The 26,666-nt window shown below is 43.7% G+C and overlaps 1 protein-coding gene across 1 annotated transcript in view; it reads right to left on the reverse strand.

Annotated features, from left to right (window-relative positions):
- ARID3B (AT-rich interaction domain 3B) overlaps positions 1-25,775 on the reverse strand; it is a 47,882-nt gene extending 22,107 nt beyond the window's left edge. The window contains exons 1-2 of the mRNA XM_052659699.1: positions 25,685-25,775; positions 22,112-22,740 (exon numbers count right to left, since the gene is read on the reverse strand). Coding sequence (XP_052515659.1) covers positions 22,112-22,663 — 552 coding nt within the window. The 5' untranslated portion in view covers positions 22,664-22,740; positions 25,685-25,775. The remainder of the gene's footprint in view (positions 1-22,111; positions 22,741-25,684) is intronic.
- Between the last annotated feature and the right edge of the window lie 891 nt (positions 25,776-26,666).

Genomic DNA, 26,666 nt, shown 5'->3' on the forward strand with positions numbered 1-26,666 from the left:
CCAGTAATTCCTGCTGGAAAGTCAATTATCCCGGGAGCCCCTATCAGCTGAAAGACATTTAATGGGGGATCATTGCTGCTTCTGTTATGTCAGCTGTTTACCGTGGCAGCTCTCTAGCTAGAGATCTGAAGCTGATTCTGTTCACAGGAGGATTCTTTCTCTATCAGTCACCAAGAGAGAGGGAAAAACAGTTTCTTTTTTTGCTAATCACAGTAACCTCAAGGCGCTCTGAATGCTCACTCAGAAGCTATTTAACACTCAGCTGGGTAGGGAGGAAGGAATCCACAGCCTAGAATCTCAGACAGGGCTTTCCGCAGCAGGAAGGGAGTGTACAAACAAGCATGCCAGTGCCAGTGCCACCAGTGGTGTGACTATGTGTGAAAATAAACACCCGAGTGCGAGGGTTCGGCTCTGGGAACAGAGGAGAAGGCCTTGAGGATGGAGATGTCGTGACTGGTTTTCACCAGCTCTGCCTGAGTCACAGGACAGTCCAAGCACTGGGACGGTCAGACTAGACGGTCAGACTGTGGACTAGTCGTGGCCCACCGAGAACCACTCAGGTTCAAAATCTGCCTTGAGCTGTGATTTTACCCTGAAATGCACTAGGATGGTGACCAGGGAGGACAAGGATGCTTGTCAGAACCGGACGGAAACAGGATACTACATTCCTATGAGCAATCCCCCTGTTTGAACCATTCCTCAGACAGGAATGTCCATTTAGTGTTTAAAGGAAACACAGGGAAAGAGCTGCCTGGGACTGGAGGCGTTTTCTTTTGTCCAGGCAAAACTGGACCATTATATAATTGAAAATATTCAGTTGGGGCTGATGGGGACATGTCCACTCTCTCTGCATTGCTCTGTCTTGAGACAGTTAAAGTTCCACCTTGATTCACAGGATTTTCTGGCTGAGGTGAGGGTACTTCCTAAACCCTGCCCGCCCTTCACGGTCTGGCTGTTTCCTCTGGGAAGCCTCTGCCCACAGTGGCGTTCTCCTCTGGGCGGTGTGGCCTCGTGTTCTATTGTGCCCCTGCCTGTGCCCAGTTTGTAAGCATCCTGTCAGGGTATCCCTGGCCCCCAGCACATGAAAAGCCCCGACTCATCTGCTGAGAGACAGGGAGGGGCTCCTCCATGGAACTTCCAACCCCACAGCTCCTGTCTTCCCCTCCTCCTTTCATTAGCAGATTACAGGCTTCAGAAGTTATTTTCTTGGTTCTTAACTCTGCTCAATGGCTGCAAAACACAGCTCGCTTGCGCACTTCAAGTTTATGTACAGGAGGTTTCTACCTATCAACAGGGTGTGGGTGTGGCTGCTGGGAAGTTTTCAGCTCGGAAGTGACTGAATTCTTGAATGTAGAGTGTGGCTGACAGCAGCTGGTGGAGGAGGAACACACGGAATGGCAGAAGCAAACGTGGAGAAAATATACCCCCGAAGAGTCAGCTCAATAAAGATCAAGAGAGGCCCCCACGTAAACCATTTCAGCTGAAGGTCGCCACACGCAGTCGAGCAGCCGGGGAAGAGGCTTTGTTCCCTGTGGGCAGCAGGCAGCCAGGATTCAACAGCCCAGAGACGTGCGGAAGCAACAGTAGCCAGAGTGGCCGCTTGCTGCCATTTACGACCTTCTCAGCCTCCCTTACTTGAGGGCTCACTTTACCAGCTTTGATCTCACCAGGAGCTCACAGGAAACTGACAGTTTGTTCCCAAATACCCACCTAAGGCTAGCTTTCCCTACCATACCCACATTCAGCTCATTTCCCCCAGGGAGGCCACAGAGTGTTTTGCCTATAAATCTCTCAAAATTGGTTGTGAAAGAAAGCTGGAGAAAGAAGAAAGCAGAGCAGGAAGCTAGCGTCCGCACATCTTTAGTGTAACCAGGGCCGGACCCGGAGCTAGCCAAGCAATTTCTCCCTTAATTCCACAATGGAGAGGGTGTTATTTGGAAATGGGAAAACAATGGCTCGCAGAGCAAGTTAGTCACCTTGCCCGCATTCTCAGAGCTTCTCAGTGGTAGCATCAGCATTGAAGCCCAGGTCTGCCTGTCTCTGTGGTATACCACCACACTGCCCCGTGGGCACAAAGAACAGTCGAAAGTGTTCTGGGTGGGACCTCAGGGAGGGATGGAGGGAGGAAATGAAGAACAATGTTCTCTATACGCAGAATGCCTACAAATGCCAGGTCTTGCTTGGCCTTGGGCGGCTCTATCAATGGGAGATTCTTTCACTCCTTGATTCTTCTCATTGGCTTCATCTGGCAGGCGCAGCCAAACAGAAACCCAGCCCTCACACAGCACTTGCCCAAGTGACTTACCTGGGACTACTGAAGGTACCAGAATAAGAACAGCTCACCTTTTACCACTACCTTCCAAACAGAACCTCCTGGCTAAGAGGAGCTGCCCACCTTCCTCACAGGAGAGCGAGAAGGGGAGACTCCCCTTTCTTTCTGATTGCTCTGAGGGGACTGAAAGAATGTGGCATCTAGCAACTCCCAACCTGCTCATAAAAGGCCTTGAAAAGAATGACCAATCAGAGTCTGATCTAACTGCCACTCAAAACTTAAATACTGCCTCCTCAACACCTCAGCCCTGGAAGGGGAAATGTATTCATCATCCTTGAAAATCGAAAAGGGTGCCTAGTGGAAGAAGAGGGCTTGTCTTTTTTTTTTCCCCTTTTCCCTCTAAAGCCCCAGAGGGCAGAACGAGAGTCACTAAGCAGAAGTTAACCGAGAGAAGATTTCAGGTTGATTACAAGAAAGACTTTTCCAATACTCAGAACGGCCCAGTAATGGAGTGGGCCTTCTCAGGAGGTGGGCTGCTTCCTGTCCCCGGAGGACTGTCTGTCTGGTATGTCATGGTGTGGAATCCAACGTGAGACGGGGCCCCTAGGAGAAGCAAACAGCCTACGACATTCACTCAGCGCTGCTTTCCTGAGCACCTGCCCCACTTAAGAGAGCTGTGCAGGCTGCTGAGGAGAATCACCACTCCCCCCAAGTGGTTCCCACACCGGAGTTCTACCACAAAGCTGGAAACACAGGCTGAACACACACAGCATTTAATAGACAGAGCAAGCCAAAGTACCAAAACACGAAGTGCCAGGGAGCTGGAAGAAAGGAGGTGGCTCAGACGTGGAGACGAAGCTGGCCTGGAAGAAAGGGCTGAGAGGTTTACAGTCTCAATGAGCATGGAGTGGGGGATAAACAGGCATGTTTTGGCAGAGAGGATGCAAGTCTGAATAGTTAAGGTGGAAAGAGGCTGTGAGATGCCTTGAATACCAGGAGGAAATTTAAGCTCTGAAATGTGAAGAGCGGGGAGGCTGTGGATGTTTTCTGAACAGAAAACAGATGATTAAATCAGTGCTTTAGCTGATTTTAATCACTCATTTTTGTTGGAAAATGCATGATATACACATACAAATGTCTGTAGCCACCTAATTGGACTGGAATTATGGGAGATTTTCACTTTTTTCCAATTTCTGCATTATATTCATTCACATACAAACATTGGATCACCAGGATATACGAGATACTGTGAAAGGTTCTAAGGGGAAGAGAACAAGATAGATAAGAACCTCTGACTTCTTGGATGTTAGAATCTAATGGAGAGAGAGAGAGATGATTTTAAAAACTGTTTATTTCCTCTAGATTAACAGCTGAATCATCTGTCATGACCCAACACTTGCTTCTCCTCCCCACCCATCCCCGCAACAAAGAAAATTCAGACTGCATTAAAATTATAGAATAATGAACTAATATAATCACAATATTTAGTGTTTCAGGTAAGACAGCAATATGACTCTTCACTTAATAAAATGTGTTTTTAATGTTTCTCGGTAATGATTCACAAGGTCAATACATCACTTTTGTAAACAGCAGTGAAGATTTGAGAGGAAAAGCCAGCACTGGGGCTGGCCACACTGAGAGTCTGGGTTGGGGGTGGGGAGAGCAGTAGAACCGGGAGAAACGACTGTTCTAGACCAGCCAAGTCAGAGAATCAGCTAGATCTGGACGGAGGGGATGGAGCAGGACAAGAAGGATGAATCTGAATCTTAACGTGGGAAAAGTCAGTTCCAATGAAAATGGAGAGACGCTGGGCAGGGGACCGAGCAGGACGCCTTGGAGCACTAATGAAAGCAGTCCACCGTCTCTGGGGGTGTGCTACAGGTGACAAGAACAACCCAACAGCCCTGGAGGAAGCCAGGCTATAGCACTTGGCAGCAGCAGGAGCCAAAGGCTTATTGCCAAACTTCCAGTGAGAAGAGACATTTAACCAGCGTCTCCTGACCCAAGAAAGATACCTTGGGCTTTTTCACTGGGGATTTGGAAGAAGAAAAAAAAAAAAAAGCCCAACCAGACCACGCCTCTAAGACTTTAGGAGCCAGCACTGCATTCCTTAGAGCTGTGCCTCCCCAGAGACAGGAGCGCCTGACTTTAAAAGCAATTAAGTATCTAGGCTATTTTAGGATTACTCCTTGACCACCTGGAATATCTTATTAAAGCACAGCTCAGATGTCCAAAGCAATTTTAGTCCCCATTCCTCACTCTTCCCCAAGGCAAGAGTTAACCCTTTCCTTCAGGTTTAAAACACAGAGGCTAAGTTACTAGCTCTTCACTTGAGTTCCCCATATTCTGAAACCTCTAAGAAGCTGTCCAGTCCTTAGAACACCATCACACACACTACAGCTTTACAGAGATTCTTGGGTGTTTTCTGAAAGCAACACAACAGTAACGTGTTTCCTTTCTGTCTACTCTATAATCTAATAGATTCTGAATCACACCCACCATTCAGATCTGGGCAAATTCCTGGGACTTGAACCTCATAGTCAGCTCCATGGGTAGACTTCAAAGGGCTGATCCCAAGCTCAAGGATATCAGTTAGTAACTTTGAAATATAAAGTGTAACAGAAGTATTCCAGCTGAATACTGCTGTTGTTAGTACTGTTCTTTTTTAAAAATAAGCAACACATGAACTACCTTTTCTTTGCTCTGCCTGTGTCTCTGTAGGTATTACCCCTAACACTTGTGACTATCTGCTACTGGACAAGTGGATAATGTTGTGATGTTAAATGTCCAATTCCCAGATCTCAAGAAGAAAAGAAAAAACACCTCTGCTCTCCCACCAGTTTTAACTGATCCCAAGAGGTAATGAGACAGGCACAAAGGGGTAATGGGCAGGATTATAGGAGAATCCTGAAAGGAGAGGGGAGCCCCAGGAAGTAAAACAGATACTGTTAGAAGCAACACTGTTGGACTACAAAACCCCACTGATAAGATCAGGATTACTGCTCTTAGCTCAATGGCTCAGGCCTTGGAAGCACTAGAGTTATAATTATCAGATGCACACCTTCCGCTGTCAGGTAACTTTAGCAGGAACCAGAAAGTGCTTCCCCACGTTCTTACTGGCAACAAAGGTCAATTCAAACTCGGTGGCTTGGAAAAAGAGCCAAGGGACCCTTTTCTGATTAAGGAGCAGAAAGGGGGAAGGGTGGAGCAAGGGAGAGAGGGTGGCAGTCCTGCCTTTCCATCTAGGCATATAATCACACTTTCATGCCATAATCAAGAAGACTGCCCAGAAATGGGGTGTTCCCACAAAAAGGAGGAAGAAAAACTCCAATGCACTGTTGGGGATGAGGACACCTCCACGCTGAAGAGTGAAGTGGCCCAGACAAGGCTAAGTCTGAGCGCCCCACAGGAAAGTTCCAGCTCCTTTTCTCTGCAGTATTTGAGTCGGCAGCACAGCTTATTCAACCTGTTAGCTACCAACCACCTGACCGTCTATAACGGTTGCCGACATTCCTTCACACAGCAGAGCTCAGGAAGACAGAGCGGGAGAGCCGAGCGGGAGAACACCTCCCCTGAGACCTGAAGAGGTCAAGAAACCTGCCTGAAGTCAGTGCTTCAGAAATTGCTTTCACAATTTTTTTTTTCAAACTACATATTTTAAATGTATAGAAAGAACAAATTTTTTAAAAAATGCTATGATGAATTACTTCATAAGGTAAAAAAATAAAAACAAAAACTTTCCCTTCAAGTTTGGGATTCTACAGAGCAAGTTTCCTCAGGCAGAATAGTTGCATTATGTTTACAAATCAACCCCACTGACAATCTGAGAGCTTCTCCTAGGGCTCTGCCCACCCCACTCCCACCCCTGCTCCACAGGCGGATGGCACTGAGGTGCACACACTGCATGCCACCTCTCCCAGGCTGAGTCTCTCTCATACGGAGATGGTAACTTACTCCTCTGAGGCGCCTGTGCCCCTGGCACAGGGCCTGGCAGACAGAAGGGGCTCAAATGGACGTCAGTACCTGAAAAAGAAGCCAAGGGAACGTCGTTCGGAGAGTCGCTTCGGGCCAAGCGACGAATTTGGCGGGGGGTGGACTGGGGGAATCATGCTGAAAAGCAGGTGAACTTCCAGTTTTAAAGGACGACTCCATAAAAGGGAACTAAAAGGCAATATAAGCCATTTCTGAGAGAAAACAATTTAAAGTTCAGGAAGATAACGGAAGAGACTGTAGTTCGCCCCCCATCCCGGGCCAGCAAAAAAGAAGTTCGTTCACACATTCAATTAGAAAAGCTTTAAACAATGATAACATTCAGTGATAAGAAGGGATTGGAGCAATGGGATCTCCTAGATTCCCACAGGAAAATATTAAAACACCAGCACCTTTTCTGAAAGTCACTTGCCTTAAAATGCCTATGTCAATAAAAACAACAGCAGCAATAATAACTAATAATAACTGCTAACCCAGGCCCTATTCCAGTATTTTATGTGCATTAAACATTTAAACCTCAGCACAATGCTCTGAGGTAGGTAGTATTACTACCCTTATTCTTCACATGAGAAAACCAAGGCACAAGGAAGACCCGAGGAAATGACCTGAAGAGGGCTGCCAAGTGATCCAAGAGTGTGGGGTCGAGAAGCTAATGTGGCCATGCACCTGCAAGCACCTGGAGACTGCCTTGCCTACTTAGTCTCCTCCTGACTGTGCAGTTCTATGAATCCACCTGAAAGCAGCAACTAGAAACACAGTACATCCTTATTTATAATAAGAAAAAATCACAGAAGCCGAACAGTGTGACAGTAAGGGAACAGGGAACCTGCGAAAATTCTCTCCATGTGACAGAACATTGTGTAGCCATTTAACACAGCTTCTTAAGAGAGTTCAATCCCTACTTCACATCCTTCCCACTAATTCTAGATGGAGTTAAGATACACATATAAAAATACAACCATAAAATAACAACATATATATATATTTTATAATCTTGGGAGATGGGAGGGCCTTTTTAAGTATAACAGAAATCATAAAGGGAAAAGTCAACTAGGTTTAGCAACATCAAAAATTTAAACTACTAGGCGAAAGAACTATAATTAAGCTGAATAGGCAACAACTGAGAAAAACACTTGAAACACAAAGACAAGGATCTATATGCAAAAGAGCTACTACAGATCAGTCAGAAAAGATAACAGAATAGAAAAAAACAAGTAAAGGCCACAGAATGCAACATACCACAACTCATGGAATGCAGCAAAAGCAGTACTCAGAAGTTTATAGTTGTAACAAACATCTACATTAAAAAGTAAGAAAGATGTCAAATAAACAACCTAACTATACTTCAAGGAGCCAGAAAAGGAAGAACAGACTAAGCCCAAAGTTAGCAGAAGGAAGGAAATAATAAAGATTAGGGCAGAAATAAACAAAACAGAGAACAGAAAAACATCAATGAAACTAACAGGTTTTTTTTAAGATAAACAGAATTGACAAAGCTTTTCAGTTAAATTGAGAAAAAAAAGAGAAGACATATTCAGAAATGAAACAGCAGACATCACGACAATGCCACAGAAATAAAGGGTTTTAAGAGCCTGTCCTGAATGATTATATGCAAGCAAGCTGGATAACCTACAAGAAAGGGATACCTTCCCAGAAACTTACAACCTACCAAGACTGAATCATGAAGAAACAGAAAACCTGAAGAGACCTACAATTAGTAAGGAGACTGCATCGTCATCAAAAACTCACAACAAAGAAAAGCCCTGGAAGGGACAGCCTCACAAGTAAATTCTACCAAACATTTAGAGAATTAAAACATCAATCCTTCCCAAACTCTTCCCAAAAACTGAAGAGGAGGGAATACTTCTAAACTCATTTTATGAGGCCAGTGCTACCCTGATACCAAAGCCGGAAAAAGCCACTACAAGAAAACTATCTGACGAATATGGATGTAAATCCTTAATAAACTACTAGCAAACCACATTTGAGAGCACATTAAAAGGATCATACAGCATGACCAAGTAGGATTGATCCCTGGAATGCAAGGACGATTCAACATTCAAAAATCAATCAAAGTGCCACACCACATTAACTGAACAAAGGATAAAAATCACAAGATTATCTCAAGAGATGCAGGAAAAGAAACTGACAAAATTTAACACCATTCCATGATAAAAATACTCAACAAACTAGGAAAAGAATGAATGGTTTCAACATTTTAAAGGCCATATATGAAGAGTCTCTAGCTAACATCCTACTCAATGATGAAAAACTAAAAGCTCTTCCTCTAAGATCAGGAACAAGGCAATGATGCATACTCTTACCACTTCTATTCAACATAGTACTGGAAGCCCTAACTAGAACAATTAGGCAAGAAAAAGAAGTAAACAGGCATCCAAACTGGAAAGGAAAAAAATAACGTTACCTCTGCTGGCCGATGACACGCACTTACATGAATCAATAGAAACCTTTAAAGATTCCACACATACAACACACTCACAAACTGTTAGATCTAATAAATGAACTCTATAGGATACCCAATCAACATACAAAAATCAGTTTTGTTTCTGTAAATTAACAACAAACAACCTGAAAAAGAAATTAAGAAAAGCAATCTCATTTACTTTGCAAATGATCAAACAGAACAAAATACCTAAAATGAATCTTACTAAAGAGATTAAAGATTTGTACACTGAAAACTACAAAACATTACTGAATGAAAACAAAGGAGATACAGATAAATGGAAATACATCCTGTGTTCATGAATTGGAAGAACTTAATATTGTAGAATGTCCATGCTATCCAAAAGTGATCTACAGATTTAATGCAACCCTGACCAAAATCCCAAGGGCATATATTAACAGAAAAAGAAAAAACAATTCTAAAATTCTTTGGGACCACAAAGGACCCCAATAGCTAAAACAATCCTGAGAAAGACGAACAAAGCTGAGGCCTCAGACATCCTGATTACACAACATATTACAAAGCTACAATAATAAAATAGTATGGTACTAGCATAAAGACAGACATACAGACCAAGAGAACAGAATATAGAGCCCAGAAATAAACCCATGCACAACCATCAACTGATTTTTGACAGGATGCCAAGAATACACAATGGAGAAAGGACAGTCCCTTCAACAAATGGTGTTGGGAAAACTGGATATCCACATTCAAGAAATGGATTCTTATTTTACATCATACACAAAAAAATCATTTCAACCAAAATGTAAATAAGCATAAATAAAGTGAAATAAACCACTCTGAGAAGGACAAATACTGTGTGATTCCATTTGTATGAAGTATCTAAAGTAAACTCAGTGAAGAAGAAAGTAGAATGGTGGGGACTTCCTTGGTGGTCCACCGGTTAAGACTCTGGGCTCCCAATGCAGGGAGCCCAGCTTTGATTCCGGGTCAGGAAAACTACATTACCACAACTAAAAGTTCACATGCCGCAACTAAAGATCCCTCAGGCTGCAACTATGACGTGGCGCAGCCAAGTAAATAAGTAAATTTCAAGAAAAGAAAGGAAAAAGTAGAATGGTGGTTACCAGGGCCTGGGGCGGGGGTGGGAGGTTAAGAAATGGGAAGCTTAATGGGTATAACTTTGTCAAGCAAAATAGAAAAGTTCTAAAGATCTGCTGTACAACACTGTGCTTAGAGCTAATAATAATAACTATATACTTAAAAATGTGTTAGAGTAAATCCTGTGTTTTTTAGTTTAAAAAAAAAAGAAAAATGAGCAAAGGCAGGGTAAGTCACAGAACAAATACAAAAGGCAAATAAACATATGAAAAGACAGTCATATACATATACCTGCAGAGTGAGCAGATTCTAACTTCTAGAATATCTAATCTAGCCTACCACAGCAACACAGACAGAAGGGCAAAGGGTCAAACAGCATCTACAAACACAGTCCGCATTTATACCTAACACATATACTCACACATTCTGTGGTCACACACTAAATAGGTAAATACACAGGAACAGTCACAGAGGCTGATTCAGTCCTAACTGCGGCCTCCCTTGGGATGGGAGGATCGGCTGGGGGAGAGCAAAGGAGGCAACCAGACACTGTATTTCTAAAAACTATACATTTTTACTCCGCATTTTTCCTGTATTTTTCTATATTGTTTCAATTTTTCATGAGCATCTATTCAACATTACTTCAATAATTCTGATATGATTATAAAAACACTAAGAAATAGATCTTTATAAACGTGTGAAAAGATAGTCATAATACTGAGTAAAAAACTAAGTTGTAAAACTTCTATATCTCTTAAAAACAAATAAAGGTTATTTGTGAAGAGACAATACTCTGCAAAGGTATAGACCAAACAATGACCTGTGGAAGGTAAGGCTGACTTTTGCTTTATGTGTTTCTGTATCTTAAAAATTGAGTCAATATAACTTGTGATATCTTTTATAAAAATAAAACTATTTTAAAACAACACTTCAAAATAAATTTAAATTATAAAAATTGCTCATGGGCTATCAGGTAATAAAAGCTGAACACAAAAATAAAACAACAACAACAAAGTGCCTATAATAGGCATTTTTTGAAAAGCACACAATACAAAAAAAGTTAACATTTATACTGAAGTTATGTGGTTGACTATATTTTCTTCTTTACAAATTTTTAAAAATTTACTTATTTCATTGGAGGATTAATTACTCTACAATATTGTGATGGCCTCTGCCATACAAATTTTTTAAAAAATATTTATTTATTCGGCTGTGCTGGGTCTTAGCTGCGGCATGTGGGATCTAGTTTCCCAACCTGGGACTGAACCAGAACTCCCTGCATTGGGAGTGTGGAGTCTTAGCCACTGGACTACCAGGAAGTCCCTTCCTTACAAATTTTCATATTTTCTAAAATGTGTCTGAATTACTTGGAAAATCAGAAAAAATAGTTACTTTTAGCTAATGAAACAACTGAGAAAAGATTATGTTTGCCCTGCTCTCTCTGGAATATTAAGAGAAGAGGCATGGAGGCAGAAGCTGGACCACCTGTGCTCACAGCCCAGCCTCCCAACTCTGAGACCACAAGTAGCCCATTTCACCCTTCTTTCCTCACCTGTAAAATAAAACAAACATGTAAAGGGGGGGCGACTATCAGGGCCTACTTCACACAACTCACTGCAATAAGGCAGACACCCAGCACAGGAGAGGTAGAAATGCTGAAGCGATAAAAAACCAACGAAAAACCAAAGTAGCAAGCAAAATCTTGAGCGAGAATAATCTGATGTAGAGCAACTCTACCTCCTTCTTGTCTCCAAAGAAAACCCCACTAGAAATGTTTGATAAAATTTAACACTCCACACCCCTTACACATGCAGCTAAGCTTGAAACCAAGAAGGAAAGCGGAGTCTACTGTGTCATAAACAAAAAGGGAGGAATCAGAGAAACTAGTGAGCAGGCGCCAAAGCTGAAGGACTCAAGGGAGAAAGCACCCAGATATAGTTCTTAAAAGCAGAGGGCTGAGGACTGGGGATTAATCACCCCTAAGGAAGAAGAGTCCAGGCTACAGGCCCCCTGCATGCCAAAAACCAGAGCTGAGATAAATTCCTAAAGCTAGAGGCCAGGAAGGACTATATTTCCACACCACTGCCCCACCCATGTCATGAACTGGAGCCTAAAAAACTGCTCACCAACCTGGAGAAGCAGCCAGGAACCTTGCCATCTGCGAGGGGCCTCGTGGAAAAAGAGGGTTCATAAGAAAATGGAAATTCGGGCTCTTGCCAGGTACAGAGGGAGTGTAAGTCGCTCAGTCGTGTCTGACTCTTTGTGACCCCACAGACTATACAGATGTGGAGGTACAGTTGTAGACTTCAAATACACACACCTCAAACCAATGGCAACCAGCTAAATTTGTAGGGCCCCAGCAGAGAAGAAAACAAAACTCCCCTTCAGAATGCTTCCATAATCCAAAACACATGGGAATCCCACGGAAACTAATCCCAACTCAAAACAGGCTTACGTTGAAAAACAAAAACAAACCGCTGCAAGAGGAAATAAACCATCAGAGGGGAGACTGACATGACATAAGGAGAACTTGAACTCCGAAAATTAGAGATAATAATAATCTAAAAGCATCTTTAAAACAAGCATGCTGAAAGAGTGACAGAATGCTGGTAACTGCTGAAAGCTGGGCAAAGGACACAGGTGGTTCATTACCATTTCCTTCTTTTGTATATATGAAATTCTCATAATAAAAAGTTTTTAACAAGCCCATCATAAAAAGTTTTTTAAAAGTTGAAGAAGTTCAAAGAGCTAAAGGAAGAAATTGAAACCATATGGTAAGAAGAGGCAGTTTTTTTTAAACCAAAAAAGAGAATAGAAATTAAAACACAATATTAAGATAACTGCTTTTTTGGTTAAGCAGTATAGACAGAGCTGAAGAGAGAATCAGACACTGGAAAACAGAATGTGAAAATATTCCAGAATGCAGGAGAAAGACATAAAGAGATTAGGTTATACAAGAAAAGCTACTAGGAAGGCTAAAGAGAAGGTTCAAATACTTCTCATAGAATAGTGGTCAAGGAAAAATAGGAGCCAAGGTGGGAAGGAAACATCAAGTTGAAGGAGCAGATTAAGGCCCAGGTGGGGTAAATAAAAATATGTTCAAATCCAGAACACTAGTATAATACAAGGGCAACAGCAGAGTCAGAAAAAAATTTAAAGCTAAAAAAGAGGGAAAAAAGATTCACAAAGGTGACAAACTGACAATAGACTTCTCAATAGCAAAAATAGTTATTAGGAGATAAACGGGACCATATCCTCAAAGTGTTAAGACAAATAATGGTCACTCTAGAATCTAAAGCTATGAACAATGGTACAAGAATAGAGGCAAGATAAAGAAAGATATATATCTAAAAGAAATTTTTTCAGTACCAAGACTGAGTTTACTGTATATAGTTACTAAACAAGGAAAGGACGAAAGTGAAAGTCGCTCAGTCGTTTCTGACTCTTTGCCACCCCATGGACTATACAGCCCATGGAATTCTCCAGGACGGAACACTGGAGTGGGCAGCCTTTCCCTTCTCCAGGGGATCTTCTCAATCCAGGCGATCGAACCCATGTCTCCTGCATTGCAGGCGGATTCTTTACCAGCTGAGCCATAAGGGAAGAAGACAGCCAAAGGGGAAGAATGTCATGCAAGAAGTAATGGTGAGGTTAAAAAAAAAAATGCATAATTTCTAAGCCAGTAAAAGAGAAAAAGGTTGATTAAAGAAAATTCAATCAATTAAATGAACAAAAGACAGAAGAGGAAAAAACAAGAAGCAAAGTAAAAGCATAGTAAAACTGGAAATTCAAAGTTAGAAGGCAGAAATCGGTAAATAGGCATCACCAGTCCTAATAACTAACTACATGGCTTCCCTGAGAGCTCAGGTGGTAAAGAATCCGCCCGCAATGCAGGAGACCTGGGTTTGATCCCTGGCTTGGGAAGATCCCCTAAAGAAGGGAAAGGCTACCCATACCAGGATTCTGGCCTGGGTCGCAAAACGTGGGACGTAAGCAACTTTCACTTTCACTAACTACATGGATTAAATTAACCTAATAAAAAAGACAGAGATTTTTAAGTTTTTTACATATGGTCTCAAGATACTAACCAAAAGAAAGCCAGTCTCATACTGGATTATTTTAATTCACCTCTTTCTGAAAGTGATCACACAAACACAACTTAGTAAAGGTAAGACATGAATAACACAATTAAAGATAAGACATGAATAACACAATTAAAAAGCTTGATCCAACAGATATACAACCCCATGTCTATCAAATAGACAGTATACATTCTTTCCAAGCACACATGAATAATTTATAAAAACTGATCATATATAAGGTCAACACAAAGGACATCATAATGAATTCCAGAAAATTGACACTACACCAGTTCTCTAACACCAATGGTTAGAGCTTAATTATAAGTTATAAAATTATACTTTTGAAAAGATAAAACTCACATATTCGTAAACTAAAAAATACTTTTGAAAAACCCCACAGGTTAAAGAAGCAATCACAACCAAGATTTTGTACTAACCAATGGAAGCACATCCAAACTGGTGGGATATAGCAAAAGCGCAACCTTGAGAGAAAGCAGCAGCTTCAAATGCATTTTTTTTAAGTAACAAGAATTTCAGAAGATTTGTCAAACACATAATGAAATAGGGTTAAAAAGCAGGACAGACACACAGAATACAAGTAAAATTTAGGAAATCTAAATAAGATCAGTGGATCCCATCAATGTCAAGATTCAGGTTGTCATCATATATTACAGTTTTATGAAATGCTACCATTGGGGAAACTGGACAAAGTGTATAGGATCTCTCTTAATTATTTCCTAGAACTGCATGTGAATATACAATCATCTCAATGAAAACGTCAATTAAAAAAAATCCCCAACACAGATACTAACACATGCTGATAGGGATGTGAAGCAACAGGAATTCATTCACTACTGGTAGGAATGCAAAAGGGTACAGCCACTCTTGGAAGACAGTTTGGCAGTTTCTTACAAAATTAAACACGTTCTTTTAACACAATCCAACAACCGTGCTCCTTGTTGTTCAAAACTTCTATCAACAAAAACCTATACACAGATGTTTATGGTAGTTTTATTCATACATGACAAAACTTAGAAGCAACCAAGATGTCCTTCAGTAGATGAATGGATCAACTGCGGCCATCCAGAAAATGGAATATTACTTGTGCTAACAAGAAAGGAGCTATCAAGCCATGAAAAGACATGGAGGAAACTTAAATGCATACTATTAATACTAAGTGAAAGCAGTCAATCTGAAAAGGCTGGTATGAATGGGTGGAGCAGAGGATTTGGGGGGCGGCAAAACTAGTCTGTATGTTGCTATAATGGTGGGTTCATGTCACATGTTTGTCAAAACCCACAGAATGTATAACAAGAGTGAACCCTAGTGTAAAACGATGGACTCTGGGTGATAATGATGTGTCACTGTTGGTTCATCAACTGTAACAAATGCAGCACTCTGGTGCACGCAGGCATGTGTGGGGGCAGGGAGCGTATGAAAAAATCACTGTACTTTCTGCTCAATTTTGCTGTGAGCCTAAAACTGCTCTAAAACATAGTATTTTTTTTTTAAAGAAATGAAATGGTACTATTCACATAAAAAAAATAAAACAGAGCAAATTAAAAGAAAGTAGAAGAAACAAATATTTATGCAGGGCATAATAATATCTCCTATTATTCTGCCGGTGCTGGGACACAAGACATAAGCAGAACACATCCCCATCCTCTTGGTGCTCACCACTGAGTACAGGAATCAGCTATCAAACAAATAAACCACACAAATATAAAAGCACAATGTTCAGTTACAGCCAATACAGGCAAACCTCATTTTATCGTGCTCTGCTTTACTGTGCTTTGCTGATACTGCATTTTTTTTTTTTAACAAATTGAAGGTCTGTGACAACCCCGCATTGAACACATCTATCGGTGCCATTTCCCAACAGCCTTTGCTCACTTCATGTCTTCTGGGTCACATTTTGGTAGTTCTCAAAATATTAAAAATTTTTTCATCACTGTTATATTTGTTATGGTGATCTATGATCAGTGATCTTTGACATTACTATTGCAAAAAGGTTACAGTTTGCTGAAGGCTCAGATTATGGCATTTTTTTAATAGAGCATTTTAAAATTAAGGTATGTACACTGTTTCTTCTAGACATAATGCTACCGCACACTTAGCAGACTACAGTAAAATGTAAACACAACTTTTACAGGCACTGGGAAACCAAAACATTCATGTGACTTTATTGCATAGTGATATTCACAACCAAATCTGCCATATCTCCAAGGTAGAACATGACCCACACTAACAGTGCCTCCGAGAAAGTGATGTTTAAGGTGAAAACAGAAGGCTGGGGAGGAGTATTTTAGGCAGAAAAACCAGCATATGCAAAGGCCAGGGTGGCTGGAGTACAGTGATAGGTCAGGATATTGGCAAAAATACGGCTGGAGAGGCAGGCAGGATCAGATTATGCAGGTTCTGGCTTTTACAATTACAGCAACTGCCAAAAAACTTGAAGGGCATTAAAGGAGTGACATAATCTGATTTGGTTTTTAGAAGATGACTCTAGCTGCTGTGTGGAGAATTAGACTGGGGGAGGAAGACACAGAAACTTGTTGATAGCTACAGCAGTAAATCGCTGGGATTAAGCAGGTGACGGTGGAGGAAAGAAGTGGCAGGACTCTAGATATTTAGATGAGAGAATTCACAAGACCTGGTGATGGACATCACCAGATGGAGTGACAGAGTAGCAGGTATACAAAGACAGTCAGCGCTAAGTTTCTGAATGACCAACTGGGTAGAAATGCCCTTTACCATGAAGCAAAATAAAGGAGGAAATAATCGTGGGGGAGTAGGTTAGAAAGTAAGAGTTATATACATTAAACTTGAGGTGCCAGGAAAACATCTAATAAAACACCCACTGAACTCAGAATGGAAACATGGGCTCAAACAATATACTTTGGAATCAATGGCTTGCGGGTAGTATTTAAAGTCATCAAAGTGAAAGAAATTGCCCAGGGGAAGCATAAAGAGAGGAGGGTTTAAAACTAAGCCCTGCGGAACTTGGAGTTCTAGAGGTTTAGACAGAAGAGAAAGAGATCACAGAAAATAAACCAACGGATGGGACTACAGAAAGCAAAAAAGAAAATGTTTCAAGGAGAGGAGCCCACTGAATTCTCCTGAATACTGCAGAGAAATCACAGGAGGTGAGGGCAGGCAGGGCTTAGTAACATGGTAATCCATGGGAGGCCTTACCCAGAGGAGCTTCAGGGATATATACACAAGAGACAGTCCAGACGGAAGTGTGTTGAGGAGTGAGCAGAAGGTGACAAACAAGGTGAGGCATGCAAGCCATTCCTCTGGAAGCTTCGTTATGGCAAGTGGGAGGACAGTCTGGACTACACAACGCGCTGGAAGGAGATGTGCAATCAAGAGAAAGTTTTTAAAAAGTGACTTCTCCGGAATTCCCTGGCAGGCCGGTGGTCAGGATTCTGTGCTTTTGCTCCTGAGGCCTGTGTGTGATCCCCGGTTGGGGAACTAAGATTCTACAAGCCACCCCGCGCAGCCAGAAGATAAGTAAACAAAAATTAAAAAAATAAACAGTGACTTCTCGTTCCCTGGTAGCAACTGAATTGGGCAGATTTACTGATTAAAGGAGACTTAAAGAGTCAGGGAAATGGGCTCACTGATGGAACAAGTCCTGAAAATTAGGAAGGGATGGGTGTAGAGAGACATGAAGGGATGAGTCACTAAGTCCCTAACCAAGTATTTATAAGAATTCAACATAAAGCTTACTTCTACCTAAAGGAGAAATATCCCTATTCTAACATGGAAAGAAGCAGCTTCAAAAATGCAATGGCTTTAGCTCACATAACCCTGAAATGCTTCAGAGAACCCCAGAATACTAGAGTTTGGTCACAGTTTTAGAGCACTAAGGTTTATGCAACATCGTACTCCTAAAGGTAGTAAAAACTAAAAAGTTACAGCTTCAAAAAGCATTTAGGCGCTAGTGACAATTCAACCTAACCTTTGCATCATGGCATACATTTTAGGAAGATTTTTCACACTCATATTCTCTTCTTCCACCTTTGTAATATCTTTAAAATTGTTCCCCGAGGATAGCAAGAGAGGATTATCATCCTCTGGGAAAGATGGAAGCATGGGTTCAGAATGGTAGGAGAGGACATCCATCTCAAGTGCTATAGCAAACAGTGGAGACAGGATTTAAACCCACTTCTTTAGGTTCCAAAACTAATGCTGATTTAATAAGCACATCTCTTAATACATAACAAGGTTGCTGAGTATTTATGCCTTGACCTTTTGGGGTTCACATCTAGAAGGGCAACCAAGTTCTCTCACAAGTCAACACTGACATCTTAGATATCAGGAAACATTGGGCTGGAAGAACTCACTGACAGAGCATAAATTTGTAGGTCCCAATCCTTTTCCAAGTAATGGACAGTCTGTTCACCCACATGATGATGGGAGAAGACATAAACTCAACACGGATACTGAAATCAGAAGTGAAGAAAACTCCAGGTTGCCAAACACTTCAGTTACCAAGATCAAGACACAAAGGAAGCATCTAGGGCAGTGTCTGATGAAAGCAGAGCGTCTCTGTTCACTTTCTAATTACACAATCTAGAGCAGGGTTTCTCAACCTTGGCACTACTGACATTTGGGGCCAGGTAATTCTTTGTTGGGGAATTGTCCTAGGCATTGCAGGATGTGTGGCAGTATCCCTGGCCGCTACACACTCTGTCCCAGCAGCACAACTCCACCTGCCCCGGTCATGACAACTAAACATATCTCCCAACATTGCCAAACATCCCCTGGGAGCAGGAGGGGATGAGGAGATAGTCTCCATTTGAGTAACACTGATCTAAATGGATTCCACCATGAATACAGAATGAATTATTTTCTATGAGTTTCTTCAAGGAGAAAACATCAAATAATTTTGGCTTTACAGGCTATAAAATGATTTCAGAAACAAAAGATAAGCTGTGGAGCCCTTAAACTTTTCAAATTTTGCTTTGTAGTTGGCAGATGCCTGCTGTAGTCCCCCACAGCACCCTTAAATCTTCTAAAATACTTCTGAGTGTTCCTGTTGATTTACCAAGCTATGTTAGCTATGCTGCAGACAAAATCAACTTTATCTTGGTGTATGAATAGCTGAAACAAAACTGTTTTAAAATATCTGCAGCAGAGCTCAGATTGGGCAGTTGGGCTTTAACTGACTCAGGACAGAATAAAATTGTTACAACCCAAGACTCAATTCCCCTTTAGGTTTCCACACTCCCTCTGCTAAACCTAGCTGGAGGGCTCTTCAAGGGAGAAGCAGAGGCCTTAGCCCCCGGAGTACGGGCCTGACCCAAGAAGCTTCTGTAGAAGTCTGTTGTGTGAGAGAACAGAATGGACACCGTCACACATTAATAAGATCTTTTTCTGCTCTCTAGAAGTTAAATGTGTAAGAAACAAGACTTGGAATAATAATACATTTTTAAAAAGCTAGTCTTAGTTTGTAATAGTTTTTACAGGTTCTCTCTAGGAATATCATCTTTTTAGTCCCCTTTCCAAAGCACAGCTAAAAAGTTTTTAAAATCCCCAAGCACATTAACTACCACTTTCAGAAGCAGGATTAGACAAAGGGAGGGCATAGACCAAATCAGTGTTGAAAACTTAAATTCAAAAGGAGAAAAGAACGTGCACGTCTGAAGTTTGAAGTCATTCTTACCCTGTGACCCCCTAACCCAGCTCTTGATCTCCAAATTCAGGGGGAGGGTAAATTTAGGGTGAAAGATTAGGCCTCAGCTACATGGCTCTGATGGTAAAGAATCTGCCCGCAATGCAGGAGACCTGGGTTCGATCCCTGGGTTGGGAAGATCCCCTGCAGGAGGGCATGGCAACCCACTCCAGTATTCCTGCCTGGAGAATCCCCATGGACAGAGGAAGCCTGGTGGGCTACAGTCCATGGGGTCACAAAGAGTCAGATATGACTGAGCAACTAAGCACACACACACTGGCATTTAAACACATTCTGGCAAGTGCTCTGTCAGGCAGTCTATAATTAGTGAGCATGCCTCGGAAATTTAAAATGAACTCAGGTTTCAGAAGCCAAGAGCCAGCCTCCTGAGCCCTGAGCCGCACAGGCCCGGGGCTGATGCTGTTGAGAGCCGGCGCTGGGTGCCGGCCACGGCACACACGTGTGCACCCACAGGCCACTTCTGCAGAGTTTCTTTCTTCAACGCTCTCATGGCTTGACCTCAACACCTGCTGCACTTCCTGAAGACAGACAGGCACTGGAGCTCCACTTGTTCCTCGCACGAGGCTGCACTTTCTAGGAACGACCGCACACACGCAGAGGCTGGCCAGCTGCCAAGGCAGGGGCAGCCCAGCCGCCTCGGGCCTGAACTTTCCCAGTGCTGTCAGGGCGGGCTCCCGCTAGGAGCTGACTCAGCGGCCGGCGTGGAACTCTGCCAACCACACAGCAGTTCGGGGGCTGCCGGCAAGTCACAGATGTTTTGCTAAACCAAAGCAATCAGCCGGGAGGCGGGTCTGGGCTGGCAGCCAGGCTGCTGCTGTCGGGGAAGCTAGGACTCTCTGATCCTAGTCCGAGCTCTGCCACCACCTTCCTGGTGATCAGAGGGGAAACCTCTGTGCCTCTCGGTGTCTCCCCTGCTTCCTAGCATGTCTGTGGAGCGGCAGCGGAGGATGGCACTGTGTGCATGAAAAAGCACCTGGGGCACTGCTACCACCGTGAGCTAGTTCTGTTAATCTTCACAACATCCTTGGAGGTACGCTTCGGTATTTCTATTTCACAGAGGGCTCAAAGGAATTAAGAGCCCTACTGAAAGATCACAAGGGTAACAGATGGAAGAGAGGGTATTTGAACCCACTTTGCTGGCTCTGGAATCTACTGCAAACACTGCTACTGTAAAGCTCAGATCAACTGCATAGGTAGGACTCCTGGATACAAAGACGCTGATTTTTCAGCCTACAAAGGACCGTTCTCATATGGCTTCTTGGTGCCCTATGTAAATCCATAGCTCTTCACAACTGATTTCTAAACAGCATCATTGGACCACAAGAAGTATATATGCTGCGCATTTCCCTGGAGGTTCAGGGGCCAAGACTCTGAGCTCCCAACGCAGAGGGACCAGGTTCCATCCCTCGTCAGGGAATTAGATCCTGCATACGGCAACTAAGAGTTCACATGCTACAGCTAAAGACCCCACATGCCTCAACTAAGAGCCGCAAAGCCAAATAAATAAGTAAGTATTTTTCAGGGAAAAAAAAGAAGTATATGTGCTTACAGGGAGTACCCAAATATTATCAGCTTTATTATGAACTCCCTGCCTTCGCACCAAGTCACTTGGCCTAGAAGACCTGATCATCACTCCCATTCTTTGGGTGAAGAAAAGGAGCATGGCAAGTCAGAAAGACAAGCAGCAGCAGAAGGCAAAGAAAGCACAGAGTCCTTAGGCTCCACCTCCTGAATTAATTCATTAGGACCCTGGAGTCAATATTTTTAAAAACTATTCTGGAGCTCTCCCTAGATGACTCTCAAGCTCTGCCTTGTGTAGGAATCACTGAAGCTTGCCTTGGCTAAAAGAGAATTGTGAGAGCCTCCCTGGTGGTCCAGTGCTTAGGACTCAGTGCTTTCAGTGCCTGGTCTGAGTTCAATCCCTGGTTGGGTAACTAAGATCCTGCAAGCCGAGCAGCACAGCAAAATAAAAAGAAAATTGTGAGGTCTACCCTTCCATGTTTCAGAGAAGGTTTAAGAAGGGTGAGATGAAATCACGTCTACAAGGCTCTCTGCTGGAAAATATACACAATGCAACAGCTTCCCATCAGCCACATTTAGCAGCAGAACAACAAAATTGCCCTTAAAAAGCTTGATCCTGGGTTAGCCTGGGGCTAAGACACTATCTTAGGCAAGACAGTTCTCTTATCATACTACTACTAAAAATCTGAAATTGGAGTCATACATCTCATTTTTAGATATCCCTCATAACACTGTTGCAACTTCATTCTTCCTCAACCCTCCTCCCCAAAAAAGACTGCATTGACAATCTTTCCCATTAAACTTGGAACTATCTATTTTAGGAGTAACTTACACATTTCACTGCTCTAATCAAGAAAACAACTATGAGGGAAAAACTCAAGGTCTGTCTCTGTCTAGGCTGCTGGTCACTGAAGGAGGCTGAGAAGACACAGACTGGCACGCACCCTGGCAGTCCAGTACCCCTCCCTGGCTAGCCTTTCAGGGGAACAAATAAACTCCCAAGAGGAAAGACTGACCTGCTTGAGCTGCTCATCCAGGTTCCAGCCCGGCTGCCCTGCCGCAGAGACTGAAGCAGAGGTTTTCGAAGCATCTTTGGTATGGTCTTCTTTAGCTTGCTGTCCATGGGGTGCGAGCCCTGGTGCTGGGAGCAGACCAGGTAAGGGAGCTGCTCTGGGGTCTTGGCGAGCCACCTTCTGCACATGAAAATATTTTGAAGCAGCCTGGGTCTGTTTCTCAGGCACCTCTGCAACTTCATCATCCCCATCCTCACCTTCCAAACCTCCTTCCTCTTCCTCAGGCTCTGAGTTCACCTTGCTCCGTTCAAAAACTCGGGCCCCTGCAGTGGCCGGTGGAACTCTGGCTGAGGGACCCAGGGCAGGGCTGCCAGAAGGCCTCCCAGGTGTGGCAGAAAGGTGAGTCTGCTGTGTGACCAGCTTCTGGGTGTACAAGAACGGGGTTTCTCTCATCTGCTGCCCCTGCTTCTCTCTGGCATCCATCTGCAGAGGAGCCAGGTGGGGTGGCTGCGGCGGCGGCGGCGGCTGCTTCTGCTGAGGGTGCAGTGGCTCCATCACTGCCTCGAGTTTCACCCACAAACTGGCATGGCTCCGAACCTGGGCACAGCCCGACAGGCACACGGGGTCTAAACCTTTATGTGATTAATAGAAACCACACAGGAGAAAGAAAGGGGAAAAAAAAAGATGTAAAATAGGTATAAAGAGGTTTTCTGGGTTTCCCTGGTGGCTCAGTGGTAAAGAATCTGCCGGCCAAGGCAGGAGACCTGGGTTCAATCCCTGGTCTGGGAAGATCTCACATGCCCCAGAGAAACTAAGCCTGTGCACCACAACGACTGAGCCTGTGGCTCTAGAACCCGGGAGCCACAGCTACTGAGCCCACGTGCTGCAACTACCGAAGCTCGTGTGCCCTGAAGCCAGTGCTCTGCAACAAGAGAAGCCCATAAAGAGAGGCCCGCACACCGCAACTAGAGAAAGTGTAGCAGCGATGACCCAGCACAGCCAAAAATACATACACAAATAATTTAGGGAAAAAAAGACGTCTTCTTTGCTCCAGTAAAGGGCATGAATTCTGAACATTAAACATGTGCCGGTAAACGTGAGTAGTGGGAGTTTGGGGAGGGGTGGTAGGTGGGTAAGAAAAAGTGTGAGGAAGAGGAACAGGATTTAAGAGGAGAAATATGGGATGAATCTCAGTAGTGCTGGACAACTGGTGGGTTTAAAACAAAGTAAACCTAGATGACATGAAGTCTGCAAACATCTGTGTTCTGATCTCTCTTCCTCAACATTATCAAACACTAATCTGTTTATTACTGAAAAAGCAACTGGGTTTGCACTGTACAGAGGTTGTGAGTAGGAAAACCACAATAAAAAAGGGGAAAAAAGGCCTGCCTACAAGAAAGAGACTATTGCTTATGTTCCCAGGGCCATCAGAGAAAGATATTACCATCAAAGCAAGACAGAGTTATCAGGCAGACACAAAGATTTTTCTCATAGAAGAGCAGAACCTAGCAAACTCCCCTTGGGTTTAAACTTTTAAAATTTCCCAGAATAAATGGCCAGCCTGCTTTTTGAGTGGGCTGAGCCAATGCTAACTGGACATTATAGCCTCAAAAAGAATCCAATTTCAACCACATGAGAGAATGAAACACGAAAGGAGGCAAGAGTTCTCAAATTGCAATCATCAACTCAAAAACAAACGGGGGAGGGGGGATTCCTCTGGAGATTTTTAAGCTTTAATTAATTGGAAACAGGTATCAATATCATCTAAACAAGTCAAAGCTCCTTTAAAAATTTTTTTAATTTTTTTTTAAAGCTTCTTTTTTAAAAAGTCTAGCTTTTTAAAAACAGTCTCTTCACATCCCCTTTCTTTCTGATTCACTTCTATGACATTCTACGACAAATACAAAAAGGAAAGGCTTTCAGGCCAAAAGTATTCTGGGGGCAGGTTTATCAGCATTCTTACCAATCAGTCTCCAAACACACACCCCTTTCACACCCTCTCCTCCTCTAACCAGCCCCCCTCTTCCCTTCCTCCTTTTCAGGCCACCACCCCCAGCAAACCTCATTTGAGTTATGTTTCCTCAGCAAGTCTCCGCAACTGAATGGGTTACTATGCATGGGCAAATGTTAGGTGAGCGGCACTTGCAACATGGCGTGCAGTACTATCAGCACATAAGAGCAGCAGCAGCGGTGCACAGGTTGGGACTTGATACATTTGATAAATGTCCTGTTCCACTGTTTAAGGATTGGGCAGAAAGACTTCAAGAAAGAAAGAAACCTAAATGTCTTAGCATCTTCAAAAACTCACGGGGAAGTAATCACACCCCTAGCAAAATCAACTGCTTGGATTTATGTATTTTTTTTTAACAGATTGAAAAGGTACAACTTTTAAAGCTAGGCCAAAAAAAAAAAATTTTTTTTTTTTAATTTTCATTTTCTGTTTAATCTTAGAAGCACTTCGTTCGTCTTTTGCATTCTGTGAAAAATTCAAATTCCAATTTGCCTCTTACTGCCTCTACTTCCTCTCTTCGCACTTTAGAAAGTGTGAGTTATGCCTGCAGCAATACTTTCATTCTGCTATAGCCCTTTTTATAGCGTAACAAAGCATGAAAAGGTTTACACCCACGTTAAATCCAGTTGCAAAAAGTGTTCATTTAAGATAAAAAGAATCTGCATCAAAGAAAAGTAAACAAAAGAATAAGGAAAAGTAAAGAATTCGGTGGTCATTTTCATTCTCATTATAACATTATAACATCAATCGATCACAAGCGGGATAATTTTTCAAACAAGTCCTGCCAGTCATCGAACAACTGTTTCTCCTCTTGTGGCACCATCTTCTCTGTATGCTGTCCCCAGCGGGGAGGGGTGGGGGGGTATCTCACAGCCTCTTTAGGAAGACTGAGATGACTCAGTTCTACAACTCAATGCGTACACCCTCCCCCAAAGAGCCCATCTTCCCCCCGACCCTAAGCAGCTAGTAGATCCAAACAACAATACCACCTGCCTACTTTTAGAAAACTTAGGTCTCAAAAATCTAAACCACTCCATCCCTTCACACGGCCCCCTCCCCCATTTCCCCTCAAGTTCCCGGACCTGCAAGACGGGCGCAACGGACTCCTTGCAGCTTTGAAGCCCGCCTCGCCCACCATTCCTTCTACCTTCGTTCAGATCCCTCTGCCAGCCCCCTTTTACCCCATACATCCATCACCCCGCCATTCTTTACACCCCCCCAACCCAACTCTATCCCTTTTACCTCTACCAAGCCCCCCTCCACCCCCAAGCCAATCCGCTGGCTCTTCTTAGATCGTCCCAACGCCACCTTATCTTTGCTCTCTCCGTTTCCAGGGGCCCCTCACTCTTCCCATCCCTTTATCTCAAATCACCCTAATGGGCGAGGGCGCTTCTGGGCTCCTCCCAGCGCTCTCACTTTTCCTCCGCGGCCCCCAGTGCTCCGCCGGCCCGCGCCTTCACGTCTGCCGCTACACACCTGCCTTCCCTTCTACTCCTCCGTTCCCTCCACCTGCCACAGCACCCGCTCCTGCCCAGGCTGAGAGAGACGGACCCCGCGCGGCTTACCTGTGCGGGGCGCTCCGGGTCCGCCGGCGGCGCAGGAGGCGGTCACTCAGGCCCCGGCGCGGCAGCTGCGTTTCAGAGTTCTCCGCAGCCGGGGGCCACAGCCGGGGCGGGGCCCGCACCGGAAGCGGCGCCGCGGGGCCGGGTTGCCGGCCCGGGGCGGGAAGGGGGCGGGGCCACAAGGAGTGGGCGGGGCCCGGTGCCGGAAGTGGCCAAAAGGGGAACGAGGGGCGGGGTTTAGCGGAAGTGACTTCCAGGGAAAGCTCCGCCCAATCTAGTCGTGGGCGGAAGCTACTGGGAGCTGGCGGAAGCTTCCGCCAATGGGAAAGCGCAAAAACGGAGGAGTTCCGGTGAGAGTACTTCCGCGGGGAGTTGAAAAAAGCCGGTCCGCTTGCTCCCTTTTCTGCGAGTGTTCTAGCTGTGAGGGCTGGTGTAACGTGGGCCAGCGGTAGGTAGAGAGGAAGGTAAATAAAGGACAAGAAGTGTCAGGGTTTTCTGCTGCTGCGGTCCCCTCCCCAGCCTCCTGCCTACAAACCGGTTTTCCTCTGAGATTCCTGCTTCCAGATTAGCTTTTCTGTGTCCTCTGAGGATTCAGCATCCCCTGGAACTCTCTAACATGGGTTAGTATTCTCACTTCCTAGGTTCCAGAAGTGGGGGCCTCTGTGACGCTTACTCGTAAGACTTTGGCACCCATTTAACCACCTCTGTGAACACGATCTGTTAATATCTGCATCCAGCTCCTTGTAACCATCTACCATCTTGATAAATTCAGAATCACTGACAATTCATTTAACTTGCAGGCTTCATCCCTTATCTCAGCCTCCCAATCCCAGTCAAAAAACCTGGATCTTGTCACCAGAAACTCCGTCCTGTTAGGAATCAGTAATTAGAACATCCCTCTATCCAACCACAGCCTGATAACCTTGAGCTTGACTGCTCAAGAACGTCACCATAACTGTCTTTTCCGCTTTATCAGAACCTCCAA

The sequence above is a fragment of the Budorcas taxicolor genome, chromosome 21 (genome assembly GCF_023091745.1).
Source record: "Budorcas taxicolor isolate Tak-1 chromosome 21, Takin1.1, whole genome shotgun sequence".
Lineage (NCBI taxonomy): Eukaryota > Metazoa > Chordata > Mammalia > Artiodactyla > Bovidae > Budorcas > Budorcas taxicolor.